Here is a 17740-nt window from a genome sequence, read left to right as displayed (position 1 = left end):
TCGAGGCATTTATACCTTCTAATGACTTAACTCTAAAATTGCAGATGACCTGTCTAAACTCTGGATTGGGCACAAGGTAGTTTTCTAATTTAAACTCTTGTTTACAGTAAGTGCCTCTATAATCACATCCCCTGCTGTGCTTTTTTTTTTTTCATCAAGTTTATTATTGCATTACAAAATACACAAACAGTGCATCAAACCATATGATGAGCATCACATTAATAACAATTGGATAACAAATAGACGTGACAACAAAATAAATACATAGCCTACATAAATAGAAATAAATAAATAAAAAATAAGAGAAAAATAATAATAATTAAAAAAAAAGAAAAAAAGTAAGATACAACAGGGCAGTGGTTCTCAACTGGTGGGTCGGGACCCAAAAGTGGGTTGTGGACCCGTTCTGGATGGGTCATGGACAGCTGGTCAAAAAAGTAAATAATATTTAATGCACATCTGATGTTGAACATGTTATTTTGAAAGGCACAAGACACGTGAACACATGCAGTTGTAATGCTCCTCCTCAGTTTCTTATTATTTGCTCCATTTGCTCTGAATGCAAAGATATCAGTTTCTTATTAATGTGACCTGATGCAGTGAATCTTGTTTTGTTTTGTGGGTCTTTATTTTGTGCAGTTTGATATTTATTCACTTTAGTGAACATGCTCTGAATGCAGAGATGCATTAGAAGTCAAATATATCGTTTTGTTGGTCTCCATTTTGTGCAGTTTGATATTTTTTTATTCACTTCCGTAAATGCAGTTGTCATGGTAACTCCTCAGTTTCATTCATGTGCTCTGGAATGCACTTTGCTCAATAAAGAGCTAAATGAGTTTTTAAAGGCTTAAAAAAAAATAATCTTGGTTTGAATTCTATAAAAGTGGGTCGCGACTTAATGACCATGAGAAAATGTGGAGCCCAGAGTGAGACTAGTTGAGAACCCCTGCACCAGGGGACATGAGCAATGAAAATTAAATTAAAAGATATTACTGTAAAGTGGGAGCACAGATTTATAGTTTTGATAGCTTTCTTGTTATTAGCAGAGGAGACTGACTTGAAATACACCTCCAGTTCTTTCATGAAAACACAAAAAATGGGTTTTACTTTGGCAAATTTACACTTGTGGATATAAAACTTTGCAAGAATTACAGTAAAATGAGATACAGTAGGCCTATATCCCCCGCTGTGCTGCCTGTGTGTGGCCCCGCCCCCTGACGTCATCGGCGTCATCATCACAACACGGAAGCAGCGGACTGAAGCAGCAGCAGGAGGAGACGCAGCGGAGCAGCAGCTGTACAGAGAGAGAGAGACAGGTGGAGGAGCAGCTGCTGCAGGTGAACTAGACCCGGACCAGGACCAGGACCAGGACCAGCACCAGGACCAGGACCAGTGGTGAGCAGCAGCATCATCATCATGGCGCTGATCCCGTCGCAGGTGCTGCGCGTGGCCATCCTGCTGTCCTACTTCTCCATCCTGTGCCACTACAAAGCCCTGGACATGCCCGCGCACCAGACCTACGGGGGCAGCTGGAAGTTCCTCACCTTCATAGACCTGGTGAGACCCGGTCCCCTGCATCCTACACACACACACACACACACCCCTCTACCCCTCCACCGTTTCCGCTTCCCGCCCTCTTTGTTCCGGTCTTTGATCCGCCGCCGCTGCAGCTGCACGAGGCGGTGGTTCTGATCCGGTTCGGTCCAGACCAGGTGTCTGAACCAGAACCACCGACTGAGATTTCCTGTTGCAGGTGTAGGTAGCCTATATAACGCTTCACATGCACCCCCCCCCCCAATCACTATTGTGTTCCCCTGAGGGGCGGGAGCGCGCTGCGCGTCCACAGCTGCTGCTGCTGCTGACTGAGGAGATTCTCCTGTAAACAGAAAAGGAAAAGTGTCAGCAGCAGCAGCAGGTTTAATGAGTTATATTTAGTTCTAGTTACAGCTTTAATACAGGTGATGATAAACACTGGACTACGGTGGCCCCGAGGGCTCAGTGCACTGCTGCCTAGCTACCAGAAAACACACAAATAGCCTACAGAATCTTTATAAATATGAATTTTGTGAACTGAAATGTAGTTTTAAAAAAAAACATTAAAGCTTCAGTAAGCGATCCGGTGGTTTTGTCTAACTTCCTGTCAGCAGATGGAGTTAGCAGTCCCCGCCCTCGTCCCTACGTCACCACATTCAGGCGCATCCCTTGGCTGCACACACAGAGAGGACTGCCCCTTTATGCCGTTCTCTCTCCTCATTGGATAAAGGTTGTAGGATACAAGGAAAGTTTTCCGAATTTTCCGTAACCGAATACTGTAATAAAAATAAAAAAATGACGTCATGTCTGATGGACAGAGCTCAGCCGGTGCATAAATGCGCTCTGTCAGCGCATCACTGACACACAGCGTCGTCAGACTAAATATCAGCTGGATAATAAGAGTAGAGATGGAGTTTAAGATGCACATACGGGGCAGATGTGCATCTTTATGCCGCGGCGCCTCGGAGGAGAAAACTTTTTTTTTTCTTTTTTTTTTAAATCATTAGCGGTGCTTATTTATTAGTCCACACTACATTTTAGTGCCTTCGGTCCTCTCTGCCTCGCATCGTCTCAGGAAATAACTGGGAAGGTTTCAGAATGTTTGTAAACTGAAAGCAGCTGATTTTCTAACAGACTTGATGACACCTGTCGTCTCCGAGGGAACCACCACAGATTATTGTAAAAGGTTTGAAAGTCCGAGGCTCGATCCAAAAACACTTTTACACAGCAGAAAATCACGTTGCTGCTTGATCTGAAACTGTTGAACACGACAAAAAGCTGAACCACGGCCTGATGATGTAGTTTGATCCGACACTGGACTGTTGCTCTAACGTGACATTTTTTTAATCCTAGTTTAACCGGGTAATAAATTCATAACCAGATAGCAGATTACCTACTTGGGTACCTGGGTACTCGGGTAACCGTGCACATCCCTACTGGAAACAATATTTTCTGAATTCTGACCTCTCCGGGCCACCGTACAGAACAGTTTTTATTTTTCCTAAGAGCGCACATTGCCTCTACATCAGGGCTTTATTTTATTTTATTTTTTTTAACTTTCTGTGTTGAGCAGCGTTTCTCTCCACTCAGCAGCCGCAGTCATTTCACTTTTCATGCCGTTGCTGTGTGGGAGTCGTTATTTACGGCGCTGCTGGATGCAGAAGAGAAGAAATCCCATTCATTTTTCCCACAGACAATGTTCAGTCAGTGACTCAGAGTTGGAAGTTTGGATTCACATGAAACTCTTCTGCTTAAGTCATCATCCGCACAAAAAAAAAAGCTATATAATGAAAAAAGAAAAGTCCGGCCTGACTCAGAGAGAATCTGCTGCTTTGATGAGAAGTCGAAGAAACGAAGCTCATACACATAAAAACCTCCAGGTGGGCGTTTAAGACTACGACCACTCCCAAAGAGCTGAGGAAAGCAGCTTAAAGGGATAGTTCAACATTTTGTCAAATCAGCCCATTGCCATAATCCCTATAGTCATAGCAGTAGGTTCGTTACCTTTAATTGTCGGTGCAAGCTATTTTTAGAACGAAGAAATCCCATAATGAGCCTCCGTAGCGTAGCTCTGAGCAGCTCACGGCTCTGCTCCGCCGTTCTAAAAACAGCTTGCACCGACAATTAAAGTTAACGAACCTACTGCTATGACTATAGGGATTATGGCAATGGGCCAATTTGCTATGAACTATCCCTTTAAACACAACAGAATGGCATTGAATGCATCATAAAGAGTTCATCTATAACCTACTATAATAATAATAATAAAATGACAAAAACAAGCTGGTTTGGCTTCTATGAAAATACAATCAAACTTTTTCATAAAGATTTTTTTTTTTAATCAAATATTAAAATCTTTAAACATAAAAACATAATTTTCCAGCAGCTGTGCAGATATCTGAGAGACGAGAGGAGGAAAAGGCTCGGAGCGCAGATGGAGGATTAATGATAATTATATATAACTTCATTAGGCTAAAAATAATAAAGTAGTTTTCTGCTCTTGATGTAATTATAAGAGCTGTCACACTGTCGTCCATCTCACAACCTCCTCTTCTACACAACTACACATCCAATAAGCTTCACGCTGCGTCTGCTAAAGGTTTAAAGGGATAGTAGCATTTTTTTAAAGTGGGGTTGTATGATCTACAAATAGCCCCTAAGTACTTTAATTGCAGTAGAAGACTCTCTGCACTCCTCCCGTTAGCAACGCCAGCCCATAATAGCCCTGCCCAGAGATTTACAACATACAGTGTTGTGAACGGACCCAAAGAAACGGCCTATTTTCACGGCCTAAAAGAGGTTTTACCTGAAAAAATAAATAAAACTGTGTTTTTCCTGCACTTTGAAGGGCTGGAAAAAATTATATTATAATGAACAATGGAACTGTGTATTTATTTTCAGGTAAAACCTCTTTTAGGCCGTGAAAATAGGCCGTTTCTTTGGGTCCATTCACAACACTGTATGTTGTAAATCTCTGGGCAGGGCTATTATGGGCTGGCGTTGCTAACGGGAGGAGTGCAGAGAGTCTTCTACTGCAATTAAAGTACTTAGGGGCTATTTGGAGATCATACAACCCCACTTTAAAAAAAATGATACTATCCCTTTAAATAACAGAAAAACTTTATTTACACAGCAAAAAGTGCTTCATCTGAAAAATGTTATTATAAAAGACAATACGAATCAATAATAATGTAATATCTATGTAGCAGATATCGGCTGTGAGGTTTCAGGGATTAGACCGAGCCGCTTCATAAAGGCTCATTGATTCTCATGTGAAATATTAAATTAAGGAGTTTACGCAGACACACACACAGACCCCATTCATACAAAACAAAGCACACATACAGAGCTACGCTGTTAGTGTTAGTGTGTTAGCGCTGGTTGTGTTTCTGCTGCTGAGGCTGTAAAAAAGAGCAAATAAAACAACACAAACAGCAACGGTAACGACGACAATAACAGTTGTGTGTATTACGACTGCTCTGCTTTTATATTTATGACCATTAATGACAATAACTCAACATGCAGCTCATCACATATTGACTGATAACCGGCTGCAAGCGCCAATAAACATCGTTAGACTTCTCTAAACTCAGATAATCCCTCTGAAGTGCATACCTGTGTGTGTGTGTGTGTGTGTGTGTGTGTGTGTGTGTGTGTAAGTGTGTGTGTGTGTGTAAGTGTGTGTGTGTGTGTGTGTGTGTGTGTGTGTGTGTGTGTGTGTGTGTGTGTGTGTGTGTGTGTGTGTAAGCGTGAGAAATAGCTGTGTCATATTTTCCACATTAGACCTCTCCTCCTGGTTAACTGTGTTTTTAATGACCTGCACACACCAGCAGCCAGGAAACACACACACACACACACACCGCTGCAACATCTGGCTCTTAATCATCTGTATGTGTGTGTGTGTGTGTGTGTGTGTGTGTGTGTTAGTGAGACGTTGCCCAGTCGGAGCTGCTCTGACATGATTTGCTCTCAGATCCACTTCACAACCATCTGAGAGGAGAGGAGAGTCTGAGTGAGAGTCGTTAGCAGCTCACAGCCTCATCGCTAGCTCAGTTCTCATAGAAAACCATTATCTACGTAGCGGGGAAGCTACATAGAATCTGAATGTAAGATGATTTACACACTGACACTTATAAGTGGAGGTGAACGAGCCTCATCATCCCTCCTTACTTTCTTTCCTTCCTTCTTTCATTCCTTCCACCATTCCTCCCTTCCCTCCTTCCTTCCTTCCTTCCTTCATTCCATTCCATCCCTCCTTCCTTCCTTCCTTTTTTCCCACCTTTTTTCCTTCTCTTCTTCCTTCCATCATTCCTTCCTTCTTTCCTACCTTCCTCTCTTCCTTGCTTCCCTCCTTCTTTCCTTCCTACCTTCTTTCCCTCCTTTCCTTCCCTCCTTCCTTCATTCCATCCCTCCTTTCTTCTTTCTTTCCTTCCTTCCCTTCTTTCCTTCCCTCCTTCCTTCCTTCATTCCATCCGTCCTTCTTCCCTTCCTTTTTTCCCTCCTTCCTTCCTTCCTTCCTTCCTTCCTTCCTTCCTTCCCCTTCCCTACTTCCTTCCTTCTTTCCTTCTTTCCTTCTCTTCTTCCTTCCATCATTCCATCCCTCCTTCTTTCCTTCTTTCTTTCTTTCCTTCTCTTCTTCCTTCCATCTGGTCACTGTAAAGAGCCTCATCGTCCCCTCACCCACCCACTGGGTGACACCAGATCCTCCCAGAGGAGGAGGAGGAGGAGGAGGAGGAGTTTCCTCTCCGTCCTCCTCTCCGGAAGAAGGTCAGATCACAGTGGACGTATTGATGGGAGTGTTTCCTTACACACACACACACACACACACACACACACACACACACACACACACACACACACACACACACACACACACACACACACACACACACACACACGGTGATCAAGGTTGGAGCTTTCCTCCGTCTCCATGGCAACACGACACGTATGATGCTGCTGCTGACAGAGCAAAACAACAACGTTCACATCATCACAGGGAAAATCTAAAGGAAACTGCAGCTCCTGAGATGTTGATATCAACCTTCGGTGCACATATTTATATTTTATTTGTTTGCATTATTCCTTTTTTCTTTCTTTTTGTCATATTTATTTATTTTAATTTTTTGGCATGTATTTATTTTTATTATTATTATTATTATTATTATTATTATTATTATTATTATTATTATTATTATTATTATTATTATTATTTTATTATTTTTTCCTTCCCACCTTCCTCCCTTCTTATGTATTCATGTATTTTATTTATTTATTTTTAAAGTATATTTTTTGGCTTTTTTGCCTTTATTTGATAGCCATAGTATAGACAGACAGGAATGGGGGAGGCAGAGAGAGGGGGAATGACATGCAGGAAAGGTCTGCCCGACGTGGGATTCGAACCGGGGACGCCTGCGTTGAGGACTGTAGCCTCTACATGGGGCGGCCGCCTTAACCACTGCGCCACACACCGCCACCATGTATTTTATTTTTGGCATGTTTTTTTTTTTTTTTTTGCATGTGTTTATTTAATTTTTTGCATTTTTTATATAGGCTATACATATATTTTATGTGTTTAGTTTTTTTTGTTGCATTTATTTTTGCATGTATGTGTATTTGTTTTTTTTTATTTTTGCATCTATTCATTAGTTTATAGGTGCTACATAGTTACTGCAGTTTTCTGTTTAAAGGTGAAACATCTAAATTCACTGCAGAGAAGCTGTTCCACCAAATAAACTCATCATTTAACAATAAATAAAGTGTCAGTATTCAGAGTTAGGGGCGGGTGGTTCAACTCTGTTAATCTGTCCAGTTTAACTTCATTTACACAACATGTTTAATTTAATAAGCAAGAAACTTTCCCGCTGGTTCTTCATGATATTAAATATCGTCTGAGCGTCCTCGACTCTGACTCTGATTGGAGGAGAGAGGAGTAGCCGTGACGATGAGGACAAGGACGTTTTACACACACACACACACACACACACACACACACACGTATACAAAGTGCTGCTTTAAACTGGGGAAGTCAAGTGCCGGATGTGTTTGGCATTCAAGAGCTTTAAGTTTGAGATGGTGTTGCTAGGCGACGACGGGCCTCGCTGGCTTTTTAAAGGTGGAAGATGATTCTGTGTCAGTGGATTTCAGAATAAAAGCTCCATGTTTTATACTTTTTATCTCAAGTGGTGATCCATGAGAACATTTATCTCCTCTCTCTTTCAGCTTCTCTCTGGAGCTCTATAGTAACAACAGTTCGGTGTCGGCCAATCAGAAGAGAGGAGGAGTCTCTGAGCCTCTCTTCTGATTGGCTGACTGTTTTCTAAAGTGATCCAATTAAAAACAGAGCAGATTTCAGAATAAAACACTCAGAAACTAAATCCTGTAAAGTTGTTGTTGTTGGACGGTGGGTCCATGTGGTGGTGAGGGGGCGGGGCTTAGTTGTGACATCACAAAGTGACAGGAAGTCCTGACTTGCTTCCTTCCATCTTTTCTTCCCTCCTTACTTCTTTCCTTCCTTTCTTCCTTCCCTCCTTTCCTCCTTCCCTCTTTCCTTCCGCCATTCCTTCCTTCTTTCCTTCCTCCGTTCTTTCCATCCCTCCTTCCTTCCCTCTTTCCTTCCGTCCGTCATTCCTTCCTTCCTTCCCTCCCTCCTCCCTTTTTCCTTCCTTCTTTCCTTCTCTTCTTCCTATCATTCCTTCCTTCTTTCCTTCTTTCTTTCCATCCCTCCCCCTTCTTCTTTCCTTCCCATCTTCTTTCCCTTCTTTCCTTCCTTCCTTCCTTCCTTCTCTTCTTCTTTCCATCATTCCTTCCTTCTTTCCTTCCTCCCTTCCTTCCTTCCTTCCTTCCTTCCTTCTTTCCTTCCTCCCTTCCCTCCTTCCTTCCATCATTCCTTCCTACTTTCCTTCCTTCCTTCCTTCCTTCCTTCCTTCCTTCCTTCCTTCCTTCCTTCTTTCCTTCCTCCCTTCCTTCCTTCCTTCCTTCCTTCCTTCCTTCCTTTCCTCCTATGTTGATGTCTTTAAAATGTTGGTTATGTGAAAGTACAGTGCACAACTAAATAGCTCACTAAACTGTGTCTGTGTGTGTGTGTGTGTGTGTGTGTGTATGTCTCTCTGTGTGTGTGTGTCTGTCCATGTGTCTCTATGTGTGTGTGTGTGTGTGTGTGTGTGTGTGTGTGTGTGTGTAGGTGATCCAGGCGGTGTTCTTCGGTCTGTGTGTCCTCATCGACGTGTCCAGTCTTCTGACTAAAGCCGGTGAGAGCCGAGAGCAGGAGAGGCAGCTGAGGAAGCTGATTGGTCTGAGGGACTGGATGATGGCCGTGCTGGCCTTCCCCGTCGGAGCGGTGAGCGCACACACACACACACACACACACACACACACACACACACACACACACACACACACACGCACATTTCATTTAATTTTCGATTTATTTCATTCATGGTATGTACATTCTCACATGGTTGCACATATTTACATAATGTACACATTTTCACCATGAATGAAAAGGAGCAGGATGAAGAAAACTTATAATACCTGCCCCTCTCTGTTGTTATAATTACATTGGCTTACTTCTAGGGATGTCACAATTACTCGTTTTCACAATTAATCGCGGTATTAAACGCCACAATTAATTAATCGTAAAGATTCTTAAATACCGTCACTATCCAAAAAAGATTATTTTGGAAACACAGAGGCAGATGTGCACAAAAGTTAAGGTAAATGTAAGAAATACTGGTCAATTTACCTACAGTAACGTAACATGGTAGAATTTTAAATGTTAATGTCTCATTTGTGATAAAAAACAAACAATTAAAATAAACTTAAACATTTGGTATAGATGACAATTAATGATTTGAATATTTAAAACACTTCCCCTGGAGGATTAATAATTGGTTACATAATGAATAATAGATACTTAAAATATTTAGTGTAAAAATGTGTAATGTAATTAAATTTTGACTGTATTTGATTTTACACATTCATATGTTGTGAAATTAATTAATGCATAATAATCGTGATAATCGTAACACCGTGATTATTTCTCTGACAGTAATCGTACAAAGAAAATCTATAATCGTGACATCCCTACTTACTTCAACACCAATATTATTCTCTGTTTCAAAATATTAAAGATGATGAAACATAGAAATGACAAAAAAATTAATAAATAAATAACGGTAGACACCACTCGTCTATCTATGTTTTCTTTTTCCCTTCTTTTTCTCTTTCTCCTTCTTCTTTTTTTGTAGATACTTATCTTTTCTTTTTTAAACATTTTCTTAAACTGAGACATACTTGTACAACTTTTCAATTCCTTGCTTTGTGAATGCCATACACACACACACACACACACACACACACACACACACACACACACACACACACACACTGCCTGGGGAAGGATCAGCGTGGCTTGCAGGAATCGAAGTCCTGAGTAATGCCTCTTCTCTCTCCAAACCGTCTCGTTATAGAAGTGTTGTGTTGTTGCTGTCAGATATCCAGATCTCGCTGAGACAAGCAGCTTCTTATTTCTTTATTTCCTGTTGAGTCGGTCACATGACGCAGCAGCTTCAGCTACAACAAGAAACTATTCAGCAGCTTCTTCGTCTCCGTTATATAAAAGTTTTCCTCCATTCACACACGGACTCGCTGCTTTATTTATATCATCCACCGGTCTGAAGAGCTGATCAATTATTGGAGGAGATCAATACTCGTCCCTCAGCCTCTCTCCGTCTGCAGCAGCTTCAGCAGGTTGAGTTACTGGTCGTCTGAGGTTGGAGATCAAATGAAGTGAACAGTTGAAGAGGTGATCGCCGGTTCGACTTCCGATTGAGACGATCAGGTCATTGACACTGTCCTGTCGAATGAAAGGCAAAAAATGACCCAAAACAAAACGTGTTGCAGTAGGGCCCTTTAAAATCAGTTTTATCTTTTCTCAAATTCAATTTTTTGCAAAAATCCATCACAAAAAAAAATCTGGCAAAAAAAAAAAAAAATCCATCATGAAAATGAAAAAGAAATGAACAGGTGTGAACTAGGGATAATCGTTTCAAAGATGCATCGGGATTCGTAATTGGACGATTCTGAATCAATGCAGTGATGTCACATAATCGATTTTTAAATTCAAACAATTAATTCCTGCGTAGAGAATTTCGTGGCGGTCACCAACGCTAAATTTCTCTCCGCCACCAGCTCACGTGCCCGTTTTTTCCAGGCTTTCTTTGCTTTTATTTTGAAAGGACAGCTGGAGAAAGACGGGGAGGGGGAGAGAGCGTCAGAGGAGGGAATAACATGCAGCAAAATCTCCTCTCCTGTTGTCAATAAACAACCTGGAGACTGTGCTGCAACCGAACTACACAGCTGTTAGCTGATTGGCTGTTTGCCTGTCACTCAGCGTTCAGGATGTTTCACTGTCCCACATCCTGGAGTTTTACTCTGCTGACTGGTGTCATCAGAACAGACACGTCCTGGGTGGCAACGTAGAAAACTGAGGATGAGATGCATCGACATGCTAGTATAATCCCAGTGAGGCCAGTGAAGATGCAGACCACTAGTGTGAACAGGTGTGAACTAGGGCTGTACAGCCAGTGCTCTATTTGTAATCGGTTTCGGATTTGGGCTTTTAAAACAAAAACTTCGGATTCAGATTTGTATTCGGGAAGAAACTGGAAGTGGGCGCACTGACTTCAGCCGAGCTAGTGCTACGCCGAGCTAGCCGGCTAACTTCCGCTTTAGGTCTGGGCTAACTAGAACGGGAATAAAATAATTGAATGGTGCGGCTCTTCTAGACTTTCCAAACATAATCGGACTGAATGGATCAAATTCTGGTGGTGAAACAAGTCGTTTCACGCCGGTTGTGACACGTTTTATAGCCGCTAGCTTCTTTTCCCGTTATTGTCTATGAGGAAAATGCTAAGTTGTTGAACGGCGACCCTGGAAGTATCGGTGAGCACTTCCTGTCTACTGTAATTCAATGCATGCTGGGGGTTGCTGTTTCTTAGCAACCCTAACGTGAACTACTCTACTGGTGTTGTGCTTCTATGACGATCGCACCAACGTTAAGCTGCGTTAGCGCCACCTACTGTGTTGGAGTGAGAACCAGAACCACCTGGTTATGTTGCTGTTGCTGATCCTAACGGTTCTGTTTCTTTAGAAAAAAGCTCCAGAATAATGAGGAGAAACTTCGGACAGAAAAACTATTCGGGATCAAAGCATTAGCTATTTGTGTACTTCTGAATACATATTCGGGTTCAGGTACACCCCCACAGTAGTGTGAACAGGTCTCTACAGGTGTGAACAGGTCTCTACAGGTGTGTGTGAGTCATAGACTGTAAAGAGAACGGCCGTAGCACCGTGACGTCACCCATTGGTTTGGGGGAGTCTGTTTTGTGCCGCTACTACGGGGGTTTGAACGGCGCCATCTTGGATTTTAGGTGGAGTCTACTTTCCAAATTTGGAGAGGTGCGGCGGTTAGCCGGCTGAGAACCCGCCCACTGGCCTCGAAGCAACCAATTAACGGACGGTAAACTCTCTGTGAACCTGTCACTCAACGTAACCACGCCCCCCCACAGTGTTCACAGAGGTGGAAACTATCGGTAGAGACCAAAAAAATAAAATGTACCAGGCTGTAAATATGTTTTTTTAAGCTGTAAAGTTAAAGGCTATTTTAACATGGAGGTCAATGGAGAGTTGCTCCCTTCTGGTCTCAGCCCCCAGAGGCCGGACGGAGAACTGCAGCTTTTTGAACACGGAAGTGGTCTTCAATGGAGAACCCACAACTGCCCCCTTGGTGGCAACGTAGAAAACTGAGGATGTGATGCATCGTATAATCGAATAGAACCGAATCGTGAGGCCAGTGAAGATGCAGACCACTAGTGTGAACAGGTGTGAACCGGTCTCTACAGGTCTGAACCGGTCTGAACCGGTCTCTACAGGTGTGAACAGGTGTGAACCGGTCTCTACAGGTGTGAACAGGTGTGAAGCGGTTTCCTGAGCTCAGCTGCTTCAGTCTGACTGGATGAACAGAGGAAGAGTCGTCGTCCTGTTGCTGCAGACTCTGACCTCTGTCTGGTCCTCAGGCTGCTCACACAACACTCACATGGCTCTGACACACACACACACACACACACACACACACACACACACACACACACACACACACACACACACACACACGCACACACACACACACACACTTACACACACACACTTACACTTACACACACACACACACAGTCATGAATATGTAACTCTACATTCACACACTCAGTTGATAACAAACTGCCGTGAGCCGACACACAGAGAGCAGCTCGAGTCTCTGGCAGCGAGACACACACACACACACACACACACACACACACACACACACACACACACACACACACACACACACACACACACACACACACACACACACCTATGGACGCAGGCGGCTGGCGTGGCGCCGCCGGTTGGACACACAGTTCAGTTTACACACGGGACAATAGACATGATTATCACCACAGCTCATGTCTGGAAACCTGGAACACTGATATGGACCCTGTGTGTGTGTGTGTGTGTGTGTGTGTGTGTGTGTGTGTGTGTGTGTGTGTGTGTGTGTGTGTGTGTGTGTGTGTGTGTGTGTGTGTGTGTGTGTGTGTGTGTGTGTGTGTGTGTGTGTGTGTGTGTGTGTGTGTGTGTGTGTGTGTGTGTGTGTGTGTGTGTGTGTGTGTGTCTGTGTGTCTGTGTGTCTGTGTGTGTGTGTGTGTGTGTGGTACTTATTACTCTTACTTGAATACATTTCCAAGACAAATATTTTTACTTTTACTCGCAGGGTTCTTACAGATCCTTAAAAAGTCTTAAAAGGCCTTGAATTCATTCATCTAAAAACAAGGCCTTAAAGGGATAGTATCATTTTTTTAAAGTGTGGTTGTATGATCTACAAATAGCCCCTAAGTACTTTAATTGCAGTAGAAGACTCTCTGCACTCCTCCCGTTAGCAACGCCAGCCCATAATAGCCCTGCCCAGAGATTTACAACATACAGTGTTGTGAACAGACCCAAAGAAACGGCCTATTTTCACGGCCTAAAAGAGGTTTTACCTGAAAAAAAAATACACAGTTCCATTGTTCACTATAATATAATTTTTTCCAGCCCTTCAAAGTGCAGGAAAAACACAGTTTTTATTTGGACCTAACCAACTGCTGATCGGCGGGCGCTAACCCTGGGCGGAGGGATACGTGAGTTGGTTAGGTCCAAATAAAAACTGTGTTTTTCCTGCACTTTGAAGGGCTGGAAAAAATTATATTATAGTGAACAATGGAACTGTGTATTTTTTTCAGGTAAAACCTCTTTTAGGCCGTGAAAATAGGCCGTTTCTTTGGGTCTGTTCACAACACTGTATGTTGTAAATCTCTGGGCAGGGCTATTATGGGCTGGCGTTGCTAACGGGAGGAGTGCAGAGAGTCTTCTACTGCAATTAAAGTACTTAGGGGCTATTTGTAGATCATACAACCCCACTTTAAAAAGAAATGATACTATCCCTTTAATTGGCATTAAAATGTCTTAAATCAATTTTTCAAAGGTCTTAAAAATGTTAACACTTGGTAAATTGTATTTTATGGTTGTAATTAGTCTCAAATCTCAAAATAATTGGTAACATTCTGACATAGAGAAGTTAGTGGCAGGCCTCACCAGCTCCCGAGTCAGTTTTTTTTTGTTTTTTCGGACTTTTTATGCATTTATTTTGAAAGGACAGCTGGAAAGACATTTATTTTGAAAGGACAGCTGGAAAGAGACACAATCCAATGTTCATGTAGCAGTCACTTTACCTTGGATCACATAGGAAAGTGGGTAAAATTGTCCCTAACCCTATGTAATTGATGTGGTGTTTTTCTTTTTTTTTTTCTGCATTTGTGTTTATTATGAAGTCGGTCTTAAATTTAATTTCAAGTGGCTTTAAAAAAGTCTTTAAAAGTCTTAAATTTAACTTGGCTTAAACTGTAGGAGGAACTCTGTACTGGAGTTAATTAGTAGGAAGGCTGAAAAGTACTGGTTACTTTCAGGTCTTTTTCTAAACTCCTATTGGACACAAGCTGTGTTTGTCAGAGAAGGAAACCCTAACCCCTAAAAGCAGCACATCAGTGCAGCTGCTCTCAAAGAGTTCATTCTCACTAACAAGAGTTAAAAGCTCCTTACATTCATTTAGAAACAATTAGAGTCATTCATTGATGTGGAGAATAAGACATTTACTCTGACTCTGACTTTTACTTAAAGCACATTTAAAAGCAAGTACTGTTTTACTCTTACTGGAGTAACATGTCGACTGAGCTACTTTGTGTGTGTGTGTGTGTGTGCATGTGATCATATGTGGTGTGTACATGCATGAGTGTGCAGGTGCATATATTAGTACGTGTATGTGTGTGTGTGTGTCCATATGAGCGTCTACTTTAGTGTAAAGCTGCTGGGTGGAAAATGTGTGTGTGTTTCCTGCCACCACTGGCTTGTTGAAAGCAGAGAACAATGTGTGTGTGTGTGTGTGTGTGTGTGTGTGTCTGTGTGTCTGTGTGTCTGTGTGTGTGTGTGTAGCAGGTAATTCCAGCTCTGTCCTGTAGAACATGTTCTGGCCGGAGTCCAGAGAGCTGTTCAGCTGCGGTGCGTTCAGGGAGCGCGGGACAGGCGGATGTTCTGGTCGCCTGCAGAAAAGGAGGAAAGGGAAAGGAAGGAAAACTAGAAGAGAGTTTTAAATAAATAGAATAAATATTCAATATTTATGAAAAATGTAAATGTAACTCTGCAGTAGGGCCCTATAAACATCTGTTTTATTTTTCCCCAAATTCCATTTTTTTCAATTCATTTCTTTTACGCTTATTCACTACCAAAAAGTATGAAGGAGTATTAGGGCCAGCCAAAAAAAAAAGCCAGGCGAAGAAAAAAAAAAAAAAGAAATCTGGCAAAAAAAAAAAATGTAAAAAAAAGCCAGCGGAAAAAAAAAATTCTGGCAAAAATAATCCATCGGGGAAAAAAATCTGGCAAAAAAAAAAATCCATCAGAAAAAAAAAATCCATCGGGAAAAAGAATCTGGCAAAAAAAAATTAAAAATAGATTAAAAAAAAATCCGGCAAAAAATTTAAAAAATCCATCGGAGAAAAAAAAATCCATTGGGATTTTTTTCTTTGCTTTTCTTTGCCTGGCTTTTTTTTTGGGGGGGGGCTGGCCCTAATACTCCTTTGTAAAAAAAGAGTGTGTTTTAATGTTAATGACTAAAATGTACACAAATTAAATAGAAATGACAACAAACAACTCTTTTCCTCCAGACCGTAAGAACAAATACTGCAGGATGCAACACAACACTGCTCTATAAACACTTTGAGTACCAACTAAATATTAAAGTTTATGAGCTTTAAACTGTTTCCAGTAACATATTTATATTAGTTCAGTTTCTCACACGGCTTTTGGACAGTAGCTGGTCATTGTGTGTATTTTTACACTTCCAGTCAACAGACCGAAGACAGTTTTAAAGGGATAGTTCACCCAAAATTGAGAGAGAAACATGCAACAAATCTAAAGTTGAGTGTTTGGTAAAAGCTACAGACACTGATTCCACAGACAGACAGACAGACAGAATAAAGACTTTATCTTTGTTTTCTAACTCTGTTGTTGTTGTTGTTGTTTGTGTCTCCAACAGTTTGTGGTGTTCACCTTCTGGAGTCTGTACCTGTACGACAGAGACCTGGTCTACCCCAGACTACTGGACAACTTCATCCCTCAGTGGCTCAACCACGGCATGGTGAGTCCTGCTGCCTCACACACTCACTCACCACACACAGCTGAGTGCATTTTATAATAAAAAAAACCCTGCAATAGTTACTTTTACTGATAGTTAGTTACTTTTATAATGAAGTAGCTCAGTTGCTTTTTGGGGAAAGTGACTAGTAACTTTTTATTTGTAAAAGAATTGACTGGTAGAGCTGCTCCACCTCCTCTGGAAGCTCGTCCCGTTCTCTTTCAGCCTCAAGTGTAAAAAAACATGTTTTCTTTTTGTCAGAGCGACACATTGTTGGTCTGAGTTTTAAGGAGTTTTAAGGAGTTCCCTCTGAGTTCGCTCCGATTCTTCCAGAAAGCTCCAGAATCCTGTCGCCTCCTAGAAACAAGAGCTGGTGGTTTGAAATGACTTCACACTCAGACCTGGGATTCATTTAGTTTCTCTGCTCTGAACCACTTCCATTATATTTCACTATATTTTGGCTTTAGAAGGAAACCAGACACACACAGCTTCAACATTCAGGATGAGATCTCACCAAAGCTTTATATATAAATGGTGAAATGAGTTGGAAGTCGCAACGTTCTATTTTTAGATAATCAGCTGATAACATGGAAAGAAATGACGTTCAAAAACAATCTCCCAAAGTTTCATAGTCCAGATAATTGAGAAAAGGCACGAAAATGACGATTAAAGTCGACGTACAACTTAAACCCTCCAGACGAGCACAACGTTAAATAACTTCTGAACCGTTTATGACAGAGACGAGCTGTAAACTGCATCTGAATCGTGAGATTCTTTGCTTTCCGAGGGTCATTGAATGGTGCATTTATGGCAACAAAGGATGGGGTCCACATGTAATCACATAGTACGGGAACAGATGCTAAACTGAGTGTAAAACCAAACTTAGCATCGACGCAACACTTGCACACGTTTTACAAAACATGAAATAACTTCTGAACCGTTTATGACAGAGACGAGCTGTAAACTGCATCTGAATCGTGAGATTCTCCGTTTTCCGAAGGTCCTTGAAGGGTGCATTTATGACAACAAGGGACAGGGTTCGTGTGATCACGTAGTACAAGAACAGACGCCAGAGTCCCCTGGCCTTTAAACCAGAGACTAGATATATATATACTACTATATACTGTATAGTTCTATAATGTTTAAACTCAGTTTTCTCAGGTTTTCAATGTGAAAAAGAGAGTGAAGACCATAATTCAAATGGCCTTATCTTGAAAACCATCCAATTAGGGATGCAAACAATTAATCGACTATCGATTAATTGTCGATAAGAATTTAATCGATTAAATTAAATTACTTGCAATTAATCGTTCCTTTTCAATGGGAGTTTTACTGTGAAATGTAAACAAGCAAAGCCGACATAATGTAGCGGATCTCTGTGTAAACGTGTGCAGCGCAGCGCACTGCAGCACACAAGGGAGAGAGGGAGAGGAGGTGAAAAGAGAC

General features: G+C 41.7%; 1 protein-coding gene across 1 annotated transcript in view; it reads left to right on the top strand.

Moving 5' to 3' along the window:
- The first annotated feature begins 1255 nt into the window (after positions 1 to 1255).
- Positions 1256 to 17740, top strand: part of aig1 (androgen-induced 1 (H. sapiens)) — a 32426-nt gene continuing 15941 nt past the window's right edge. Inside the window, exons 1-3 of the mRNA XM_084000975.1 lie at positions 1256 to 1557; positions 8714 to 8869; positions 16196 to 16297. Of these exons, the coding sequence (XP_083857101.1) occupies positions 1417 to 1557; positions 8714 to 8869; positions 16196 to 16297 (399 nt within the window). The 5' untranslated portion in view covers positions 1256 to 1416. The remainder of the gene's footprint in view (positions 1558 to 8713; positions 8870 to 16195; positions 16298 to 17740) is intronic.

This window comes from Trachurus trachurus (assembly GCF_905171665.1).
Source record: "Trachurus trachurus genome assembly, chromosome: 24".
Lineage (NCBI taxonomy): Eukaryota > Metazoa > Chordata > Actinopteri > Carangiformes > Carangidae > Trachurus > Trachurus trachurus.
The sequence above is the reverse complement of the archived record's forward strand: the minus strand, read 5'-3'. Positions and strand labels throughout refer to the sequence as shown.